Genomic DNA, 24,916 nt, shown 5'->3' on the forward strand with positions numbered 1-24,916 from the left:
TCCCAATCGAACTCGCGCACTTCCACTGAAACTGGGTGACTGCGCCCTACTAGATGGGGATTTGTATGCAAAATGTCACTAAAAGCGCCGTTTCGTTCTTATAAAAGCACGGATGACCGCGATTGGCCCATATGTTGTAGTCTTTTGGCCGCTGAGTCGACTGGTTTTGGTCCGAAAAGGCTGCGATGCAGCGTTCCTCCTTTATTCCCAATCGAACATGGTTGAACAAGCGGTCACGTGCTCCTGCGTACACCAGTCAGCTGGTCACCGTGCCTGCAGGGTACAACTTACTAGCCTGTTTGACCTTTTTTGGGTGCAGTCCTGTCACTCGAGTTGAACTCGAGTTGAATCTTGGCGTGGAGACTAGGTGATTTGGGCACCCAGGAGCACGTGACCACTTGTTCAACCATGTTCGATTGGGAATAAAGGAGGAAAGCTGCATCGCAGCCTTTTCGGACCAAAACCAGTCGACTCAGCGTCCAAAAGACTACAACATATGGGACAATCGCGGTCATCCGTGCTTTTATAAGAACGAAACGGCGCTTTTAGTGACATTTTGCATACAAATCCCCATCTAGTAGGGCGCAGTCACCCAGTTTCGGTGGAAGTGCGCGGGTTTGATTGGGATTCAAGTAGGAAGGGAGCGTCTCAGCTTTCTCGGACCAAGACCATTCGACTCGGCACCCCGAAGACTACAACTGGTGAAATTTTAATTTTTGCCTTAACTTCCCCTTTAACAGTAAATATTTCGGGCCTGGCCCATCAGGGTACTTACTAGAACCAAATAATGACCAAGAATGGCGGCATGGCTATAGAGCTGCATTGCTATAGGGCTGCATGCTTCAGACCTGGCACTGCAAAGAGCAGGCGGTGGCCAGACCCCATGCACCAGTCCAGTCTTCTACCAGTGTGAGGGACCCAGCAGTGTCATCATCAGCAACAGCAGCACACGCACGGTTCAATAACCAAATATTCGAACACTTCCTTCTTCTCCAACTGACAACCGCTCTATTCGGGCAGCTGCTATTCATAGCAACTGAATAGAGTGGTTGTCAGTTGACAAACCTCCTTTTCTCCGAATATGATAACAAATAATATAACTTCACTAGTTTGAGGGAAAATTATTTTTGTGTATCGAAGGTCCACCAGTTTGCACACAGACCAAATGAACAAAGAAATGAGAAAAATGGGAAGAATGGGAAGGCTGCAATGGTTATATCTTCATTGTATTGGTAACGGTCCCATACTTGTTGTAGTCTGGTACCATCATACATACTTTTCGTTGTATGAGGTCAGCAGCTAAAAACCCATCTTACACCATAGTCCCACACAGCAATGCTCATTTTTTCTTTCTCTGCATCTTTCCGCATCTCCATTCCATTCAGCCATCGTCTATCTTTGCACATACACTCCAGAGTACCCATCATCAATCAGAGCAGTTCCCTCCCGCATTTTGTCTCAATGCAGAATTGAACCTCTCACATGGTATGTGTACCACAACATCATCCGGTGTATCAAAAGTCAAAACACACTCTCACAAGTGTGTGTACAATGCTGGTCTACGAATGCATCAGAAAAATCACCGGAAGCAAACCTGGCCGATCTCTGCACAGAGTGTGAATAGATCACAGCTTGCAAGCTACTGATGATGATGTCATCATGTGCACATATAACTATGGAAACTGCTAAACATGTCTATTTAGTTCTTTATAGACAGTGCAAGTGTTGGATTTGAGGCACGGAAATTGGCCATGTCCATATTTGCCGGAGAAAGAAGACACTTACAGTCACGTGCACTGCAGCAGCAGCAGCAGGAGTATCAGCAGCAGCAGGAGTATCAGCAGCAGCAGGAGTATCAGCAGCAGCAGGAGTATCAGCAGCAGCAGGAGTATCAGCAGCAGCAGGAGTATCAGCAGCAGCAGGAGTATCAGCAGCAGCAGGAGTATCAGCAGCAGCAGGAGTATCAGCAGCAGCAGGAGTATCAGCAGCAGCAGGAGTATCAGCAGCAGCAGGAGTATCAGCAGCAGCAGGAGTATCAGCAGCAGCAGGAGTATTAGCAGCAGCAGGAGTATTAGCAGCAGCAGGAGTATCAGCAGCAGCAGGAGTATCAGCAGCAGCTGGAGTATCAGCAGCAGCAGGAGCAGCAGCAACAGCGGCAAACTATTTAATATACGAAAAAGTATTTTCTCGAGCTTACTTTGTTTGTAGAACCAGGATGGCCACAGCCCATTGGGAATTGCAAGTTCCAAACGGAATTTTCATCCCAATACCAAGGTAGCAAAGAGAGAAGGATACAGAGCTTCTTTCAATCCAATACATCTGCTATAAGGGAAACAGTCAAAAGAAAGAAAGAAATGAAACAGCTCAGGAACAACTAGCAGTCTGAAATGACAAGGCTCTTTTTCCATAGCACTTCAGAACTCAAAAAGATCGGCAAGGAAACTGAGAACCAATTTACTCGACAATAGTGCTTACAATATTATTCCCTGACGGAAATGACCACCACTAGAAGTTGAAATAACTCCGCAGGAAAGAGCAGGAAAGACATCTGCCAGATGCAAACAAAAAGTACAGTGAAAAGTACATCAACTTGACATGGTATGATTTCTGTAGTGTAAGTCATACTAGACCGTATTTGTCGGAGAATAGTGTGCACTTTAGATGCACTATTTAAGCCTCCAAACCACAGTTTTCAAAGCCAATACGAAAATGCATTCACTTAAATAAAAGTAGTGTTATCCATCAAACTGTTGCGATAAGGCTTTAATATTTCGAGCAAAGTTCAGCTCATCTTTTCCACCAACATGTCATTACTTTTAAAGCTCAATAGGACCTGCGTTGCTTCAGATATGCCTACTGCATGGAAAGACCAAAGACTACAGGCACAATATCATCATTAGCAACCGTTATAAACGTATACACCTCCATACTCATTACTCACTCTTCATTCAATGCATACATTCTCAATGATCAAAACAAAAAGTAAAGTGGCTCAGAACTGGACAATTCACATCTCAATGGCTGTTAACTAAGGCCATCAGATATACTGAATCGCCTAGTGAACAACTCAATGCAATGGAAAACATCCGGTTGTGAACAGAGAGAAAAGCTTTTGCGGAAGGACACAAAAGCTTGTTGATCAGTGACAGCCATTATGGCTACAGTTTTGCAGAATTGACGCATCTGACCAAAAATAGAATGATGATCTTTTCGTCGTTTTTGCATACCGTAGTGACGCACATAAGGCCCATGCACTTATGAGTGAGTTTTTGCTAAATTTTGCGGATTGTTTTGTCTCACACATAGGCGCATGCGCCCGAGTTGCTAGTGTACCGGTACCTTGCATAAGTATGCACATAGTGCAGTACTGCAATGAACATTGAACTATGTGAACATGGTGTTTCGGTGGTGTCTGTGTGTCGCGGGATGTACTGCATTTAGGTTCACTTACAAGCCCATGCGCATATTTGTGAGGGTACGCTTACGCCCGGGCATAGGCACATGTGCTTATATGAGCGTCACTACGGTAGCCACCAATCTTCCCCAATTTTGTCCTACATTCTGTCTACAACCTTTTCCCTATACATGCGTCAGAACAGATAGCCATATCATCACAGGACATCACAACACATGGCTATCCTGAATACCTATAGCCACCTCTATTCATCATATTCATGCATGACCCGATCGCACTGATCTTCAACTATACAAGACAGTGGTGCACTTGCCTTGAAATATCTTTTGAATGGTCTCGTGTTACTCATGCTGGAGACATGTTCAATTGTACCTGTGCAGAAAATAATGGAAAAATCGAAAAAGCAAAGGCCAACTTCTCAAAGCTCATATTCATTATGCACCATATTTGGGTGCATTTTGGCAGAATGCTGCTCCTTGTTCATGACCTAGGCCAGCAATCATACCACGGACAAGTGTAAAAATTACAACACCCAGATGTCCGTGTTCCCTGGCCATGCTCAGTCCGAGCCAAAAACGCACTCTTTGCAGACTACATACCCACATGCAACACAACGTAGATCAACAGAGAGTAGAGAACTGACCAACTCGTGTTTTACTGTGTTTTCGTCACGTGTTTCTAGCAGTATTCCACCCCCCTTAATTATTCGTAATTGGTAATATTTTGAAGGAGCCAAACCTCATTTCATTTGTCTACTACAACTATAGCATGCATAATGTAAATCGCCCAAAATTCGTGTCACTAAATTTTCGCTGTTTCTTAGAACAAGCAAGTTTGCAATTGCAAAATTTCGCGAAGCATTGGGGCCACTTGCCTTATACCCACGGTTGAAGTTTGATTTCACACTGGTTAATATTCACGTTATGCTTCCCTCGCGGAAATAGAGACATTTATCTGCTGGGAATATTAGGCAGCTTACAGTGGACAATAGTCACTTCAGGAACTGTGCAACAGAAGGCCGTAAGTGATCCCAATCAGATTTTTATTCAGATTTCAGATTTTATTATTCGTATAACAAGAGGGATCCCGTTCAAATACCAACAAGTTGCTGGTTGTACTTATTTATTTTATGAAACTTACCTCCTTCTCCAAAACAGTCTCTTTACTGCGGTTCAATTTAAAATAACAGTAAATTTTTCGGGCCTCGCCCATCATGAGGGTTTTTACTAGAACCAAACAATGACCAAGAATGGCTGCATGGCTATAGGGCTGCAAGGCAATAGTCCTGCATGCTTCAGACCTGGCACTGCAAAGAGCAGGCCGTGGCCAGATCCCATGCATCAGTTCAGTGTCGTACCAGTGTGAGGGACCCAGCAGTATCATCATCAGCAACAGCAGCACACACACAGTTCAATAACCAAATAATTGAACACTTCCTTCTTCTCCTACTGACAACCGCTCTATTCGGGCAGCTGCTATTCATAGCAACTGAATAGAATGGTTGTCAGTTGACAAACCTCCTTTTCTCCGAACCTTAAAACAAATAATATATATGTAGGACTCAGTGACCAGTCAAGGCCCCGTGACCAATCACGGTCCCCGTGACCAGTCAAACAGTCACAAACCCCCCATGACCAGTCACAAATTAGTTTACCAGTCACAATGCCCCATGACCAGTCACAAATCACCATACATGTACATGTGTAAAGTACACAGTTCGTGACTGCTCGCAGGGTGCTTCGTACTGCAGGATTTGTTGTGGAAACTATAATTCCCTATGACCGGTCACAGAATACAGTTGTGACCACTATAATTCCATGCGAACAGTTACATGCGGAGTGTACAGTTGTGACCACTCTTTCTCTGTGAGTAGTCACAGGCAGAATATAGGTATTTCTGTATTACAAGAGAGATTGGAGGCTTTGTCACAACTCTGAGTTTCACGTATTACTACGATCGTCAGGCAACTGAGGGCTCCTAAACGGGCAGCCTGAACATAAGGGGGAGCAAGGTGGGAAATTCTGAGGGGTATCATAGGCGACGGGTATTATAGTGCAAGAGTCAGGTGCAGGCGTGAAGTTGCCAAGTCTTCAGACTTGGGGCTATGCAGCAGCAGTTCCAGCGTGAATGACATAGAATAGAGCTGGGGACCACACATGCCCACACCATTACACACACATACACCCACACTCTCTCCCATTTCTCACATACACCCACACGCGCACACACATACACACACTCATTCTCTAAATCTCTCTCTCTCACACACACGCACATATGTCATTCATTCTCTACATCACACACACACACACACACACACACACACACACACACACACCTGGCTTGGTGTACAGCTGCCAAATGCTTAGCCACGCCGCCCCCGAGACAGGGGGAGAGTAGAAGAGAGAGTTTGAGACACACACACACACCTGGCCTGGTGTACAGCTGCCAAATGCTTGGCCACGCCGCCCCCGAGACAGGGGGAGAGTAGAAGAGAGAGTTTGAGACACACACACACACATACACACACACACATCCACACACACACATCCACACACACACACATACACACACACACACATTCTCTAAATCTCACACACACTCACACACACATTCTCTCTCTCTCTCACACACACACTCTTTCTCACGCATGCACACACACACACACACACACACTCACACATGCGCGCGCACACTTACTCACACACACACACAAATAGGCAGCGGGACTACCAGCTAGATTCACTTGACCTTGCGGGCAAAGTTACGGAGGTAGAACTTGTTTTCATGACGACACTTGGACACAAGTACTTCTGTATTATTATTTTATCTCTTTTCAACCAATCCACAAGCCAAGAAGAGATGCGTAGACGGAAGAACCGTACTCTTGGTGATACTGATCGCAAACATGATTAATTCCTCCAGGCCATTGAGCACCCAATTCTAAACCTTATCTAAGCAAAGCAGCATGCCAGTTCAAGAACATCTCGTCAGACATACATATCGATACATGTCTGGTGCACTCTCATTACAAGCAGGCATCGCAGGCTACATTCGCACCAGCAATCAAAAGAAGTTGAAGTGAGTGAATATTTCTATAAAATTAATAATTGGAAGACAAATGAAGGTGTGGAGGATCGCCCAAAAACACTGACAAGGAGACAGTAAACGGTACACAGTACTCGTATGCATGTACTTATACACGTTATAGCAGCACAACGAGAAAGACCATGATGCATAATGTTGCATCAATAAATTTTACAGAGTTATTTTGGGAGTAGAAATGAAGATGTGTTCGAAGCAGTAAACCGCGTAAGCACTACGTTGAGCCAGAATATTGAAATACAGTTTCCTGCAGTCAAAACAAGACACTCACACTTCTCTGGTCTAGTTCGCCATTTTTATCGATAAACATGACTTGATTTAATTTCTTACGATGGTTCTTGAGAATGGATCAATGATGTCTTGAATAGATGTCTTCCTGAACGACTTCAACTGAGAGGCAGTTTCAGTTTCAACAAGCTGGACATTGTTTTTCTGTGGAGTCTTCCACAAGAAAGACAGAGCTACACACACGAAGGTGCTTGATGTACTCAGTACCTTCTTGGAAATGAACATATTTTCATTTCCATCTTCATTATATTTTCGTCTCTGCATCGTCGACGATGTCCACTTCTGACTCCGTAATCTTGTCACCCATCCTCTCCAAAAACACAAATCGAGTGCTGCTTGCATGCTGGATCAGTTGAAGTCAGTCTCTGCTCTAGCAAGATCGGCATGCAAAAATTACATGACTGAAAATATTCCGAAATAGCTTTTCTGAACGACGAAGTTTGTTCTTCAATATGATGAATAGCACAACCTACTAGCCAGAACGTCCTCTCAAAAGAGATTCTATCTGAAGCCTGCAAGATTTTCGACCACCCTTCGTTTTGGAGAGGAGCCCACACACACCAGACTCGAGCTACAAGTAAACTACGCGGAGATCGAGAGTTGATCGAAATCTTTCTTGCTCACTTCTGAAACCTGTGAAGGAAAAAAGTATGCTGAACGCGTGAATGCCTACAGTTGAGTCGTAATATTTTGACGTGGATCCTGTGACCGTTCACAGAGAAAGTCGCGGCTGTTTCTGACTGGTCATCGGGATTCAAACTGGTGTGTGACTTTATGACTGCTCTTCGGGGATTTGTGACTGTTTGATTGGTCACGGGGATCGTGATCGGTCATCGAGACGTGACTGCTCACTGAGTCCTACATATAGAAAATATTAACTGGTTTGAGGGAAATATATAGAAAAATATTATTATTTTCCATGCAAGGTCCGCTAGTTTTCACACAACCCTAATGAACAAAAATAATGGGAAGGTCACAATGGTCACGGTCCCATACTTGTTGTAGTCTAGTAGCATCACACATACTTTTTGTTGTATGAGGTCAGCAGCTAAAACCCATCTTAAACCATAGTCTCGCACAGCAATGCTCATTTTTTCCTTCTCTGCATCTTTTCACATCTTCATTCCATTCAGCCATCGTCTCTTTTTGCACATACACTCCAGAGAACCCATCACCAATCAAAGCGGTTCCCTGCCCGCATTTTGTCTCAATGCAAAATTGAACCTCTCACATGGTATGTGCACCACAACATCATCCGGTGTATCAAAAGTCAAAACACACTCTCACAAGTGTGTGTACAATGTTGGTCTATGAATGCATCAGACAGCACAACACATGGCTATCCTGAATAACTATAGCCACCTCTATTCATCATAAGCATGCAAGACCCAACAGCACTGATCTTCAACTAAATAATACAGTGGTGCACTTGCCTTGCAATATCTTCTGAATGGTCTCGTGTTACTGATGCTGGAGAAATGTTCAATTCCACCTGTGCAGAAAATAATGGAAAAATCGAAAAAGCAAAGGCCAACTTCTCAAAACTCATATTCATTATGCACCATTTTTGATTGCATTTTGGCAGAATGCTGCTCCTTGTTCATGACGTAGGCCAGCAATCATACCACGGACAAGAAAAATTACAACACCCAGATGTCCGTGTTCCCTGGCCATGCTCAGTCCGAGCCAAAAACGCACTCTTTGCAGACTACATCCCCACATGCAACACAACGTAGATCAACAGAGAGTAGAGAACTGACCAACTCGGGTTTTACTGTGTTTTCGTCACGTGTTTCTAGCAGTATTCCACCCCCTTAATTATTCGTAATTGGTAATATTTTGAAGGAGCCAAACCTCATTTGTCTACTACAAATATAGCATACATAATGTAAATCGCCCAAAATTCGTGTCACTAAATTTTCGCTGTTTCTTAGAACCAGCAAGTTTGCGATTGCAAAATTTCGCGAAGCATTGGGGCCACTTGCCTTATACCCACGGTTGAAGTTTGATTTCACACTGGTTAATATTCACGTTATGCTCCCCTCGCGGAATTAGAGAACATTTATTTGCTGTGAATATTAGGCAGCTTACAGTGGACAATAGTCACTTCAGAAACTGTGCAACAGAAGGCTGTACGTGATCCCAATCAGATTTTTATTCAGATTTCAGATTTTATTATTCGTATAACAGGAGGAATCCCGTTTACATACAAACAAGTTGCTGGTTGTACTTATTTATTTTATGAAACTGACCTCCTTAACTCCAAACAGTCTCTTTACTGTGGTTCAATTTAAAATAACAGTAAATTTTTCGGGCCTCGCCCATCATGAGGGTTTTTACTAGAACCAAACAATGACCAAGAATGGCGGCATGGCTATAAGGCTGCAAGGCAATAGTCCTGCATGCTTCAGACCCGGTACTGCAAAGAGCAGGCCGTGGCCAGACCCCATGCACCAGTCCAGTCTTGTACCAGTGTGAGGGACCCAGCAGTGTCATCATCAGCAACAGCAGCACACGCACGGTTCAATAACCAAATATTTGAACACTTCCTTCTTCTCCAACTGACAACCGCTCTATTCGGGTAGCTGCTATTCATAGCAACTGAATAGAAAGATGGTCAGTTGACAAACCTCCTTTTCTCCGAATATTAAAACAAATAATATATGAAATTTATTATGAATTGATAACAATGATAAGTCACATTTGCTAGTTTTCACATCTTACACCATGGTCTCACATAGCAATGCTCATTTCTTCTTTCTCTGCATCTTTCCGCATCTCCATTCCATTCAGCCATTGTCTATCTTTGCACATACACTCCAGTGTATACATCACCAATCAGAGCTGTTCCTGCCCGCATTTTGTCTCAATGCAGAATTGAACCTCTAGTCCTATGGTATGTTTACCACAACATCATCCGGTGTATCAAAAGTCAAAAACACACTCTCACAAGTGTGTGTACAATGCTGGTCTACGAATGCATCAGAAAAATCACCGGAAACAAACCTGGCTGATGTCCTCACAGAGTGTGAAGAGATCATAGCTTGTAATCTACAGGTGATGATGTCATCATATGCACACATTACTTGGGATGCTGCTAAACATGCCAATATGATTCTTTATCTAGACCGGCTCGCGTCGTACACTTAAACAAATCCGCTATAGTCTGTTTCAAAAAGATTTACAATCAGGTTTGGGTCTTAAAAAGTATGAAGATAAGGGAAATTTGGACAAAAAAAGTACATAGAATGGCTTGTTAGGACACGGCAAATTGTTCTGTGAAGGTTTCGGAACAATTGGACCAACCGTTAAGGAGTTAGAATTTCGGCCAGGTTTCCGGCCTTTTCCCATGGTTTACAATTTGCCCAGGAAGCCAGTATCGATTTTTTATCAAAACCCACGATTTATCCTTTCATTTTTGGCCTTGTGGTTATGAATGCTGTCTGCTGACCATGAAGTTGTGAGTTCAAATCCCAACCTATCCTCAAATCAAACGTTTTTTTCATTGTTTTGGTGATCAAGCTGGTACAAGACAAAGAAGATGCCTGGGCTGCACAAAACGAATTGTTGTTGGAGCTCGCGCTTCCTGCCGAACTGACTGACACTTGACTGGCTCACGCCATGTGAACACACCCACAACACTGCAATGGTGTGAGTGAATTATAATGGAAGTCATCGTGCTGTAGCTTTTTGAGATTTATTTTAGTATTTCAAGATCGGCAATTTATTTGAATTTAGCAGTCAACGCCGTCTTCTATCAGCGGCAGGGAGTCGTAAAATACCGGTATTTTACGACTCCCTGATCAGCGTTCACAAGCGTCTGCTTTTCTCAAAATGTCGTCGAAGTCACACGGATAGCTTTGCCAAGTCATGGCCTTGGGAATGAGTCCGTGTTGATGTCGTTTTCGTCACACGGTGAGTAAATTGCATCGCAGCTCAAAGAAACTATTTTGGTCACAAAACGGACCCATGCAGCTCGTCAACATTTACAACACTTTCGATTCGACATGTCCTCTCTTCATTATCGATACGAGGAAGAACTCGTTTGTTGTAAACCACGTACATGACTGTGTCAACGTGAGTGAGTTGTCATTTTTCCTGCTTTCGCGCGGAATATTTCTTCGAGTTCACAGTGAGTTTTCCAGGCAGCGCTCGAGTGCTCATACGGTAAGACGCCAAACTCCGCGGGCGATCGCCAGGATTGTAAATCTTTTTGAAACGGACTGTAGTTGCCTTAAATGACATCAATGACATCAACTGCATAACCTTCATAAACTTTCCCCCGATCAAGCGGATGTTTATAAAACTATGTTACATACCTCATTTCGACTAGATTAACACCACACCAGTCACATTTTACAAACGTTTTCCTTACCACCCGGCTGCTAATGTTCCCATGCTTAACCCTGTCAAAATGGCTATCTTGAACAGATTCCTGTCCAGATCTGGCATGGAATGTGTGAAAACGTTACACCGTGGGTAATACCGTACTCAAAACCTGCTCCCGTCAGCCAGCAAACGGAGAACCAATTTACTGCGTCAATAGTGCTTACAATATTATTCCCTCTCGGAAATGACCACCACTAGAAGTTGAAATAACTCCGCAGGAAAGACATCTGCCAGATGCAAACACAAAGTACAGTGAAAAGGACATCAACTTGACATGGTATGATTTCCGTAGTATAAGTCATACTAGACCGTATTTGTCGGAGAATAGTGCGCACTTTAGATGCACTATTTAATCCTCCAAACCACAGTTTTCAAAGCGAATACGAAAATGCATACACTTAAATAGAAGTAGTGTTATACATCAAACTATTGCGGTAATGCTTTTATATTTCAAGCAAAGTACAGCTCATCTTTTCTAACAACATGTCATTATTTAAGCCATGTGTTGCTTCAGATATGCCTACTGCATGGTAAGACTATTTCAGGCACAATATCATCATTAGCAACCGTTATACACGGATACACCTCCATACTCATTACTCACTCTTCTTTCGAAGCATACATTCTCAATGATCAAAACAAAAAGAAAGTAGCTCAGAACTGGACAATTCACATCTCAATGGCTGCTAACTAAGGCCATCGGATATACTGAATCGCCTAGTCAACAACTAAATGGAATGCAAAACATCCGGTTCTGAACACAGAGAAAAGCTTTTGCGGAAGGACACAAAGCTTGTTGATCAGTGACAGCCAATATGGCTACAGTTTTGCAGAATTTACGCATCAGACCGACGTGGAAATAGGATTGGTTCGGTTCTGGATTGCACGGCTACCAATCTTTCCTAATTTTGAAATACAATTTGTCTACAACCTTTTCCCAATACCTGCGTCAGAACAGATAGCCATATCATCACAGGACAGCACAACACATGGCTATCCTGAATACCTATAGCCACCTCTATTCATCATATGCATGCAATACCCGACAGCACTGATCTTCAACAAAATAAGACAGTGGTGCACTTGCCTTTCAATATCTTCTGAATGGTCTCGTGTTACTGATGCTGGAGGGATGTTGAATTATGTCTATACAGAAAATAATGGAAAAATCGAAAAAGCAAAGGCCAACTTAGCGCTTGCACCCGAATGCATCAGAGCAGTGTATAGGAAATGGGAGAGCCAAGTGACTACATGCAATGGAAAGCCACAGAGCAAAGCTGCATGCATACCCACGTATTCTCACAACACCGCACAAGGATGATTGGGGTACACCAGTGTGCTGGTTTCGATCAACTGGTGAAGCGATTGGCGTTGCAAACAGCCAAAGTGATCGCTCACGACTGAGCTGCAGCAGTACCCGCGACCGGGTGCAAAGTTCCCTGATCGACGTTGCAAACAGCCAACCAGGGTGAAGCAGTTGGCGTTGCAAACGGCCAGAGCAATCGCTCATGCTTGAGCGGCAATAGTACCCGCGACCGGGTGCAATGACTACTGATTGGCGTCGCAAACAGCCGACCAATAGTATGCAATTTTAAGCAGAGAAAGTAGCAGCAAAGCAACCAGTTGAAGGAAGCTGTTCCCACCTATATAATGTGGGAATGGGAGGGTGGGTGGCAAACAAATTCCGGTTGCTGCTCAGTGACACTGCAAAGGAAAGCGCAAGCCAAAGTCAGCGCAGCAAGAGCTACCCAAGGCGATTTGGGCGCGCATGTGCAGCAGTTGAGTGCACGTGTAAAGCCAGCTCAGTCGCAGCTAGCATGAGATAGAGAGCAGCGCATCGGTCTTATCGCTAACTAGGGTTAGCCCAAAAGCTAACCCAACATTTATCAAAACTCATAATCATTATGCACCATTTTTGGTTGCATTTTGGCAGAATGCTGCTCCTTGTTCATGACGTAGGCCAGCAATCATACAACGGATGATTGTAAAAATTACAACTCTCAGATGTCTGTGTTTCCTGGCGAACACCACACCAGTCACATTTTACAAACCTTTCCCTTACCACCCGGCTGCTATTGTTCCCATGCTGAACCCTGTCGAAATGCCTATCTTGAACAGATCTCTGTCCAGATCTGGCATGGAATGTGGGAAAACGTTACACGGTGGGTAATACCGTACTCAAAATTTGGCTCATCAGCCAGGAAACGGAGAACCAATTTACTGCGTCAATAGTGCTTACAATATTATTCCCTCTCGGAAATGACCACCACTAGAAGTTGAAATAACTCCGCAGGAAAGACATCTGCCAGATGCAAACACAAAGTACAGTGAAAAGGACATCAACTTGACATGGTATGATTTCCGTTGTACAAGTCATACTAGACCGTATTTGTCGGAGAATAGTGCGCACTTTAGATGCACTATTTAAGCCTCCAAACCACAGGTTTCAAAGCGAATACGAAAATGCATTCACTTAAATAGAAGTAGTGTCATTCATCAAACTATTGCGGTAATGCCTTTATATTTCAAGCAAAGTACAGCTCATCTTTTATAACATGTCATTATTTAAGCTCAATAGGCCATGTGTTGCTTCAGATATGCCTACTGCATGGTAAGACTAAAGACTATTCAATAGTCTTTAGTCTCACCATCAGTTCTCAGTGTGAATTAGTTTTGCTCGGGACGACTGAATAGAATGAATAACACCGGACCAAAACAAAGCAAAAATAATGATTATTTTTGCTTTGTTTTGGTCCGGTGTTATTCATTCTATTCAGTCGTCCCGAGCAAAACTAATTCACACTGAGAACTGATGGTGAGACGCGTTGTTACTAACAGGTGGACTTCACTGTAGACTGGCTTGGCAGATTGGAATAGCATAAGATTTTCTACTTCCCCTCTTTCATGTGCTCTGGAGAAGCTCACGACAAGAGTTTGAAGTGACTTGGGCAAGTTTTCAAGTGCTCAAACACCACAATTTGCATTGCTGCAAGGTTAGACGTCATGCTAGTCTGTCAACATCAAACTTCTGTTGCTAGTAATAAGCAATCTGCGAGCGAAGTTTCAACTTGAGGGATTGACAGTTTGAAATACACCAAAATACTATTATTGAAAATAGATCTTTGGAACTTACCGGAGCCAACACTTGGCAGTGGTTTTGTCAGCTAGAGTACAACCGGTGCATAGAAAGTAGCTTATACAATAGTAGCTTTGCAGTACATTTGACCCCGCCGCTTTTGGTAGTGCAACAACTTACTAAGTAAGGTAGCTGATAATGGCAGCGTGCTTGCCATCGGAATCTAGAAAGTCCGTCACTCCCGTAGGGGCTACAGCAAGGCAGTCACTCAGTCACTCAGCCAGGCCATCCAGAGCACGAGTCAAAGGTAGTTAGGCAAAAACGAAGGAAGGTGGATTCACCTGTGAGTGAAATGAAGGAGAAAGCAAACATTGAGAATTCGTGTTCCGCTCCGGTACATCCACACACAGAACACTACACTTGGGAGAAACTACCTTGCAAGACGGCCACCATTCACAGCCCAGCAGATACAGTTTCGCAAGACGGAAATATTTGGACTGTCGGACAGACTCACCAATGGCCACACACAAAGTAAAAAGTCAAATACTGAACACTAACGCACTGCACTTACCACGAAATGTACACGCCATCTTCACAGAACTCTCAAGTCACCTCACAACAACAGAGGAAGCCGAGCGACTGAGCCGCTGAATTGTGAAACCAGCTGCGAACTGACAGCCCTGCAATGTCGAAGCAGTAGAATAGTCTGTACGAGTTCCTCCTCGAGCGTCGCTTCTTGTCTACCTCGAAATGACGCTGAGCACTGGTGTCGAAGCAAAGCAGGTGCCATAGTCGATAACCCGGCCAGTAGACTGGTTACCTTTCTGCCATTCAGTCTCCTTTTCTTCAACTGCTGAGCGTTAGTCGTGTGCAAATACAAACTTCACCCGCGCTGAGCCACTTCAAAGTTCACTAAGTCGAAGACGCAGTGCTGAACTTTGCAGTTGTGTAGACTGCGAACGAGCTGGGTTGTACAGTCAGTGTAGTTGAGGCGACGGTTCGATACCGGAACGGCTTGACAGCCAAATTTGTATAGACCCAAACCGATCATCAGCGTTGATTGTTCACTTGAAATATGTTTGTGGAAGGAAACTGCCATGTTGAAGTTTGCTCTGAGGCCAGAGTCAATTGAACTGAGCCACTCCTTTGTGTTGACCCATTGCCTCCAAGTTGCCCAATTTTTCGCTTCAAATCAGAGGTGGCTCCAAACCGGACATGTTTTAGAGTGCACGTCAAATTCGCTCTGGGTCTGAAATTAGGTAATTGCTATCGCTTCACGACGGCCAGTACAGAGTAACAATAAGCCTTGTGTGTGCTTCCATTAGTTTTGATCGGTATGCAGTGCTTTATTGGCGAGAGGCAAGCAGCGCGCTGTTTACCTGCGACAAGAAGTTGATTTTTCGAAAGTCGTAAAACTCGCAGTGGGAAGCAACACGTCAAAAACTTAAATGCTTGGTATGGCGCTTCTGGTCATTGCAGAGCCATGGAATTTTGGCGCTGAGTAAAACACATTGTAGTCTCACTGTAACATACGTTTTCTAATCAAAATACCAAGAGAGAAAGTGAATATTGAGACCGTTCCGGTTTGCAACCTACGTCCTATTTGAAACCGTCGCCTCTACCTGGTTCACACTTGGCCGATTTTCCTGCCGATACTCCAACACCGATTCCGACAAAAAATCCACCGACTGTGTCGGATGAGCTGGACTACAACCTAGTAACACATTAGATGTGGTTAGCATTTTACCGTTCATGCTATTTTCGACGGTCGGCGTACGTGTACAGGGCGAGTCTAGTGTTTTTGATGTGCTTGAGACACGGTTAGCAGTTCGGCTTCAGAGTCCCGACTCCTGACGCAACGATCGACTTGCGACGTAACCCTAGTTGGAATCCTACCGTTTCGTTTTCCCGCTAAACAGAGCTTTCTATCGTCGAAACGGTACCAAACAGACGGTATTTTGGGTTTGGGGTACGACAACCGCTGGATCTAGCACATGAACTGTAAAATGCCATGTCTACACACACATACAAAACAGTGCAGGCCGACCGTCGAAAATAGCGTGAACGGTAAAATGCTAACCATGTCTAAAGCTGTTCACACACACCGGTGGGCAATTTCGCTTGTAATACTAATACATGTAGCAATAACAGATAAGACTCCAACATTTCACCTTTCTCCATGCGCTTCCCAAACTAATTGCTTTTCCTGGACACAGTTGTGGTAGTTCTGTGTCGAGTAGACTACGCGTAAGCACGCTTGGGGCTGTCTGGTTCTATAACAACCTACATCCTCACTTGCTCATCCATCTTCGCACTGCATATACAGTATTCTCAATTAAAAGTAAAGTGGCTCACAAACAGTGAACAGAGGAAAGCATTTGCGGTAGAACACAAAAGCCAGTTGATCAGTGACCGCCATTATGGCTACAGTTTAGCAGACTCTATGCATCTGACCAACATGAAAGAAGGAATTCCGTTCTGGTTTGCATAGCTGCCAATCTTCCCTTACTTTATCCTAAGTTTTGCCTGCAACCTTTTTCTCAATACATGCGTCAGAACAGATAGCCATATCATCACAGGACAGCACAACACATGGCTATCCTGAATACCTATAGCCACCTCTATTCATCATATGCATGCAAGACCTGACAGCACTGATCTTCAACTAAATAAGACAATGGTGCACTTGCCTTGCAATATCTTCTGAATGGTCTCGTGTCACTGATGCTGGAGGCATGTTCAATTGTACCTGTGCAGAAAATAATGGAAAGTCGAAACAGTAGAGACCCACTTTTTAAAAATCATATTCATCATCCACCTTTTTTGGGCGCGTTTTGGAAGATTGCTACTAATTGCTCATGGCCCAGGCCAGCAATCATACCACAGACGTTAAAACAACTCCCAGATGTCCGTGTTCCCTGGCCATGCTCACAGTTTGAGCAAAAAACACCCTCTGGGCAGACTACAAACCCACACGCAACACCACATAGAGCAACAGAGAGCAGAGAACTGACCAACTCGTGTTTTCCTTCGATTTAATCACGTGTTTTCACCAGCATTTCCCCCATCATTATTTGTAATTGGTAGTATTTTGAAGGAGCAAAACCCCATTGTCTAGAACACATGTAGCATACATAACGCAAATTGCCCAAAATCCGCCCCAACATTTTTTCGCCATTTTTAGAACCAGTGAGTTTGCAATTACATGTACAATTGTTCGCAAAGCATTGGGGCCACCTCCATTATACCGACGGTTGAAGTTTGATTTCACGCTGGTTAATTTTCGCGTTATGCACTTCTCGCGGAAATAGGGAACATTTATCTGCTGTGAATATTAGGCAGCTTAAAGTGGACAATAGTCAATTCAGGAATTCTGCAACAGAAGGCTGAAAGTGATCCTAATCAGATTTTTTATTCAGATTTTAGTGATGTATTCATGTAATGAATTCAGTTTAGCGTAGGCGCACATCTCGCAACTACGTATCTGCTGCGCTACAGCGCCCTCTACGGTTCTGGCCGCGGCACTTGTTTAGCGCGCCTTGCCGCGACCGGCAAGACCGCCTGCTGTGCATCACATTAATTTATGTGTACGCCATCACAATAATTAATTCAGTTTTGATCGGGTCCGAGTCCGCAACGTGGCACATCTCCTTGCCATTCTCAGTTTTGAGTCTTCTCTGCTTTGGCTCATGCCCGACTTGCATCCTGCTGCCTTTGTCTTTTGCTGACCGAACTGTCATTGCCTAGTCATGTCGGGCACCAGGAAGAGAACCCGTCGCGCAGCACCTAGCCCTGTTCCCGACCCACCTGTTTCTTCGGCTGCGGACCCCGAGCTGCCGAGTAACGCTGCCTCACCACTCGACGGCGGACAATTCAAGCAATTTATATCTGACGAAGTCCAGAAAGCCGTCACCGCCGCCCTGGCAGAAACGGTCTCCCCACTGCTTGCCACCATCGGATCCTCGCAGCCTTCCCCCGCCATGGCCGTACCCACCGGAAATGCTGCGCCAACTGGTCCGGGTGCTGGCTCTCTATCTCATCCACTGAACGTGCCGTCTCACGTGAGAGAGAGGATTTTGCGAGGTGAGTGTGTTGATTTGAATACACTGTTACCGGAAGCTCTTGGGGCACCAAAGCGTGACACGATTCAGTTGAATTTCAGTGGGTCCAGGACTGTTGAGCTGCTGGATCCCAGCTCTGGCGGGCATGTCGAGAAAGTTCGTAGGCATGTTCACGACCTGGTTACATGGCTAGAAGCCTGGTCCAGATATATGTTCGTACTATGCTCGCACGCACCCAGCCGTTTCTCCGAACTGATGGCATATCAGGCCACCATTGTATCGGCCAACTCCTCATACTATCCGGAGGCCTGGCTCGAATATGACCGGGAGTTCCGTCTGGCAATCTCTCTTGACCCCAGTAAGCGTTGGGACGCCATTGACGGCAACCTCTGGCAACTGAAAATGACAGGCCGCTCACGCCCGCAGTGTAGTACATGCCGGATCACTCACCCTCCATCGGGTAGCCAGTGCCCTTTTCGTGCCTCCCGAGTACCAAACCAGCAGTTTGCACCACGGTCTGCCTACACCAAGTCTGGCAAAGAGATCTGCCGGAATTTCCAGCAAGGTCGATGCTCCAACACCGACTGTAAATTTGCCCACGTCTGCTCCCAATGTGAGGGCGCACATGCCCGCCCCTCCTGCCCGCGTCGCTTCTCCACTGGCAACCAGCGGCAGAACAAAGCTTAATGAACTGCATCTCGATAGTAGCATTCTCCGGACACACCCTACATTCTTTCACACTTGCCGCACACCTATTCACGTTAATCGCCTCCGTTCCTTACTGCGTGCACACCCCAATCAAGCTTTTGTTAAATATGTACTTCATGGCCTTACGTATGGTTTTGACATCGGCTTCAATGGCCCACGCCAAAGCAGCATGTTCTCCCCTAACTTACCTTCTGCGAGGATGCATCCCGATTTTATTACCAAATACCTGCAAGAATGTTGCTCCCGCTTTGAACTGCTAGGTCCTTTTTCCTCCTCGCTTTTTCCTTTTTTTCATTGCTCCGGTGTTGGCTGCGTTCCGAAAAAGAACGGCCGCTTCCGTTTAATCCACCATCTCTCTAGCCCAGAGGGTCAAAGTGTTAACGATGGAATTTCACGTGAAGATTTCAGCTTGCATTACATCACTATTGATCACGCGATCGATGCCATTATGCAGTACGGTCGTTCTGCTTATCTTTTCAAACTTGACATTCGGAGTGCTTTCCGCATTGTACCTGTGCGGCAGGAAGACTGGCCTCTGCTAGGTATTCACTGGCAAAACCAATATTATTTCGACACTGTGCTCCCCTTTGGCTTACGCTCCAGCCCTGCCATTTTTAACTCTATTGCCGACTGCCTTGAATGGATTGCTCGCTATGAGTTTTCTATTACTGACCTGCTCCATTATCTAGATGATTTCCTTTGCATTTCTCCATCGGAGCTGGTGGCGAACCAACGTGCTTCAATCCTGCTTCGCTGTTTTAACTATGTCCAAGTCCCCTTGGCACCTGACAAAGTGGAAGGTCCAGCTCAAGTGCTGTCGTTCCTGGGCATCGAGCTGGACTGTGGCAGACTGGAGGCCCGGCTACCAGACACCAAGTTGCAAGATCTCCGCACCTTGCTCGACCAGTATGTCAACCGTGGCGACATGACCCAACGCGAACTCGACTCACTATTGGGAAAACTCTCCTTCGCAGCTCGGGTAATTATACCTGGTCGGACATTCATGCGCCGACTCTGGGATATTTGTCACCGCTACAGTCAGCCACACTATAAGATCAAACTCTCAGTCGAGGCCCTGGAAGACCTGAAGTGGTGGCAACGCCTCCTCTCGCAATGGAACGGAAAGTCCTTCTTTCATATGCCAAATTGGACCCCGTCTCCCGACATCCAATTGTTTACTGATGCCAGCGGTTCGATCGGCTGGGGCGCATGTTATGGCCATCGCTGGATCCAGGGACAGTGGTTGCCGGAACAAGCCGACTACACCATCGAGTGGAAGGAGATGTTCGCCATTGCCGCAGCTTGCTCCTCCTGGGGCCTTGAATGGCGCAAGCTCCGCATACTCGTGTACTGCGATAACGAAGCCGTAGTGGCATGCCTGTCCAATGGTTGTAGCCGCTCCCCCCCAGTCATGGACCTGATACGACGGCTGTTCTTCATGTGCGCTAACTTTGGCTTCATTCTGTCAGCAAAGCATATTCCAGGATGCACTAACAAAGCCGCTGATGCTCTGTCTCGTTTTAACATTCAGGCGTTTCGCGAGGCGGTTCCGGGAGCTCGGGCGACAGCCGACCTGTTCCAGTCATTCTAACTGCCGCGGACGAATTAGCAGCACGATATGCTGCTCACGCTCTATCCGACAACACCAGACGAACGTATTCCGCCGGCGAATCTAAGTATCTCAAGTTCTGCCAACTTCAAAGATGGTCCCCGTTTCCCGCTTCAGACCTAATGCTGAGTAGTTTTGCTGCCTCCCTAACCCAGTCGGTCAGACCAGTGACTATTAAGGTTTACCTCAGTGCTATCAAGAACCTGCACCTGGAGCTCGGTTATGTCGACCCGACCGAGGGTGCGCACTTCCTCAAGCGAGTGGTACGCGGTATTTGCCGTTGCCATGGAGTAGCCGCTGTCCGCCCCAGGCTGCCAATCACGTTTCCTATTCTCTGCAGTCTGGTTGACACCTGCCTAGCTGCTCCAACCATGTGCCCTCACGACAAGCGCTGCCTGCATGCCGCTATGCTTGCCGTGTTCTTTGGTTTCTTCAGATGCGGTGAACTGCTAGAAGCACCTACCACGCGCGGCTGTTTGACATTCGAGTCAGGGATGCTCCATGTGCACCTACCACGCTCGAAGACAGACCCGTCCGGGGAAGGTACGACGGTGCTGATCGGGCCAGCGGTGCCGCCATACTGCGCTGTGAGAGCCATGCTCACCTACCTCACTGCAACCGCCTCTGCTCGTCCAGGCAGTGCTGTGTTCATCCTGGCCAACGGGCAACGCCTCAACCGCAGCACTTTTACAGCCCACGTACGCACGCTGCTTAGCACCAGCGGCGTGGCAAACTGGCAGGACTATGCAGGCCACAGCTTCCGTATCGGGGCCGCTACCACTGCTGCCCTTGCTGGCGTCCCCGACCACCAGATCCGCTCCGCGGGACGGTGGCGCAGTGATGCATGCCTACGCTACATCCGGACCCCACCGTCATCGGCCCGAACGCTGGCCAGCAAACTATCCTCAGTAAGATCATCTCCCTGACACCGATATTTCTCAATTCACACAATTCCCTCATTATGAACTATGCTATGCTGCACTGCAATACTGTTGTGTATGGGTATGTACTGGCGGTATGGCGAGTCACTCATAACTGGTCTGCCTTTCTATTGCGGCATTATGGCCTTATGGTCCTGCCTTTCCATTGCGGCAATCACAGCCTCCGGGCTTCTGCCTTCCTGCGGCAATCACAGCCTCCGGGCTTCTGCCTTTCTGCGGCACTCGCAGCCTCACGGGCTCGTGCCTACCTTGCGGCAAAGACCAACCAGTTCCTCGTCACCAGTACTTACCCAACACAACCTAGCCTTATTCGTGTGGTGTATGCCTGTCTGCATGCCGCCGGTGTGCGCGGAATGCTAATGATGTATGCCTGCCTGCATGCCGTCTGCGTGCGCGGAATGCTAATGATGTATTCATGTAATGAATTCAGTTTAGCGTAGGCGCACATCTCGCAACTACGTATCTGCTGCGCTACAGCGCCCTCTACGGTTCTGGCCGCGGCACTTGTTTAGCGCGCCTTGCCGCGACCGGCAAGACCGCCTGCTGTGCATCACATTAATTTATGTGTACGCCATCACAATAATTAATTCAGTTTTGATCGGGTCCGAGTCCGCAACGTGGCACATCTCCTTGCCATTCTCAGTTTTGAGTCTTCTCTGCTTTGGCTCATGCCCGACTTGCATCCTGCTGCCTTTGTCTTTTGCTGACCCACCATCCCACCACTAACCATTAATACTACATTGCATCATTCCTACTTCAAGTACAATAAACCTGGTGGCGAGTCACTCATAACTGGTCTGCCTTTCTATTGCGGCATTATGGCCGTATGGTCCTGCCTTTCCATTGCGGCAATCACAGCCTCCGGGCTTCTGCCTTCCTGCGGCAATCACAGCCTCCGGCCTTTCTGCGGCACTCGCAGCCTCACGGGCTCGTGCCTACCTTGCGGCAAAGACCAACCAGTTCCTCGTCACCAGTACTTACCCAACACAACCTAGCCTTATTCGTGTGGTGTATGCCTGTCTGCATGCCGCCGGTGTGCGCGGAATGCTAATGATGTATGCCTGCCTGCATGCCGTCTGCGTGCGCGGAATGCTAAATTGTATTATTCGTATAACACGAGGAATCCCGTTCACATACACACAAGTTGCTGGTTGTACTTATTTATGAAACTGACCTCCTTAAGTCCAAGTCTCTTTACTGCGGTTCAATTTAAAATAACACTAAATTTTTCGGGCTTGGCCCATCATCAGGGCACTTACTAGAACCAAAGAATGACCAAGAATGGCGGCATGGCTATAGGGCTGTATTGCTATAAGGCTGCATGCTTCAGACCTGGTACTGCAAAGAGCAGGCCGTGGCCAGACCCCATGCACCTGTCCAGTGTTGTACGAGTGTGAGGCACCAAGCAGTATCATCATCAGCAACAGCAGCACACGCACGGTTCAATAACCAAATAATTGAACACTTCCTTCTTCTCCAACTGACAACCGCTCTATTCGTGCAGCTGCTATTCATAGCAACTTTGTCAGTTGACTAACCTCCTTTTCTCCGCCTATAAAAAAAATATGAAAATGATTCTCATACTTCACACTACCACATTGGGCTCTTGACCGATCCAAACTCTGCACTCATGTCAAAAACACCACAGCGAGGACAATTCCGGTATATAGATTGATACTGACAATGTATTGGATTCCATTATGGCCGAGTCGTCGCTACTTCTTCTCAAAATGATTTTCGTTGTATGAAGTCTGAACTGAAAGGAGTCGCACCGTGCCTCATATGCTCATTTCTTCTTTCTCTGCATCTTTCCACATCTCCATTCCATTCAGCCATTGTCTATCATTGCACATAGAGTACACATCACCAATCAGAGTGGTTTCCTGCCCGCATTTCGTCTCTATTGAACTTCTCACATGGTATGTGTACCACAACATCATCCGGTGTATCAAAAGTCAAAACACACTCTCACAAGTGTGTGTACAATGCTGGTCTATGAATGCGTCAGAACAATCACCGGAAACAAACCTAACTCATGTCCTCACAGAGTGTGAAGAGATCATAGCTTGTAATCTACAGGTGATGATGTCATCATATGCACACAATACTTGGGATACTGCTAAACATTCCAATATGATTCTTTATTTAGACCGGCTCGTGTCGTACGCTTAAACAAATCCGCTAGTTCCCTTCAATGACATCAATGACATCAATTGCATAACCTTCATAAACTTTCCCCCGATCAAGCGGATGTTTATAAAACTATGTTACCCACCTCATTTTGACTAGATCAACACCACACCAGTCACATTTTACAAACCTTTCCTTTACCACCCGGCTGCTATTGTTCCCATGCTGAACCCGGTCGAAATGGCTATCTTGAAGAGATTCCTCTCCAGATCTGGCATGGAATGTGTGAAAACATTACACGGAGGGTACTACCGTATTCAAAATTTGCTCTCACCGGCCAGGAAACGGAGAACCAATATACTCCGCCAATAGTGCTCACAATATTATTCCGTCGCGGAAATGACCACCACTAGAAGTTGGAATAACTCTGCAGGAAAGACATCTGCCAGATGCAAACAAAAGGTACAGTGAAAATACATCAACTTGACCTAGTGTGATTTCCGTAGTTTAAGTCGTACTATATCGTATTTGTCGGAGAATAGTGCGCACTTTAGATGCACTTTTTAAGCCTCCAGACCACAGGTTTCAAAAAGTGAATACAAAAATGCAATCACTTAAATAAAAGTAGTGTTAATCAAACTGTTGCGGTAATGCTTTTATATTTCAAGAAAAGTACAGCTCATCTTTTCTAACAACATGTCATTGTTTAAGCTCAAAAGGCCATGTGTTGCTTCAGATATGCCTACTGCATGGTTAGACTAAAGGCTCTTTCAGGCACAATATCATCATTAGCAACCGTTATAAACGTATACACCTCCATACTCATTACTCACTCTGCTTTCAATGCAAACATTCTCAATGATCAAAACAAGTAAAATGGTTCAGAACTGGACAATTCACATCCCAATGGCTGTTAACTAAGGCCATCTGATAATTATACTGAATCGCCTAGTCAACAACTCAATGGAATGGAAAACATCCGGTTCTGAACAGAGAGAAAAGCTTTTGCGGAAGGACACAAAAGCCTGTTGATCAGTGACAGCCAATATGGCTAAAGTTTTGCAGAATCTTTGCATCTGACCAACATGAAAGATGATTTTCTTGGATTGCATGGCTACCAATCTTTCCTAATTTTGAAATACAATTTGTCTACAACCTTTTCTCAATACATGCGTCAGAACAGATAGTCATATC

At 45.6% G+C, this 24,916-nt stretch overlaps 2 protein-coding genes across 2 annotated transcripts; both read left to right on the forward strand.

The window, feature by feature from the left end:
• The first annotated feature begins 19,490 nt into the window (after nucleotides 1-19,490).
• LOC135816520 (uncharacterized) lies at nucleotides 19,491-20,633 on the forward strand. Its single transcript, XM_065329716.1, has one exon. It carries the CDS (start codon nucleotides 19,491-19,493, stop codon nucleotides 20,631-20,633), a length of 1,143 nt encoding a protein of 380 aa, XP_065185788.1.
• A 140-nt stretch (nucleotides 20,634-20,773) lies between these two features.
• Nucleotides 20,774-21,577, forward strand: LOC135816521 (uncharacterized). Its single transcript, XM_065329717.1, has one exon. The coding sequence runs from the start codon at nucleotides 20,774-20,776 to the stop codon at nucleotides 21,575-21,577; it is 804 nt and encodes a 267-aa protein (XP_065185789.1).
• The last annotated feature ends 3,339 nt before the right edge of the window (nucleotides 21,578-24,916 follow it).

The sequence above is a fragment of the Sycon ciliatum genome, chromosome 5 (genome assembly GCF_964019385.1).
Source record: "Sycon ciliatum chromosome 5, ocSycCili1.1, whole genome shotgun sequence".
Classification (NCBI taxonomy): Eukaryota; Metazoa; Porifera; class Calcarea; order Leucosolenida; family Sycettidae; genus Sycon; species Sycon ciliatum.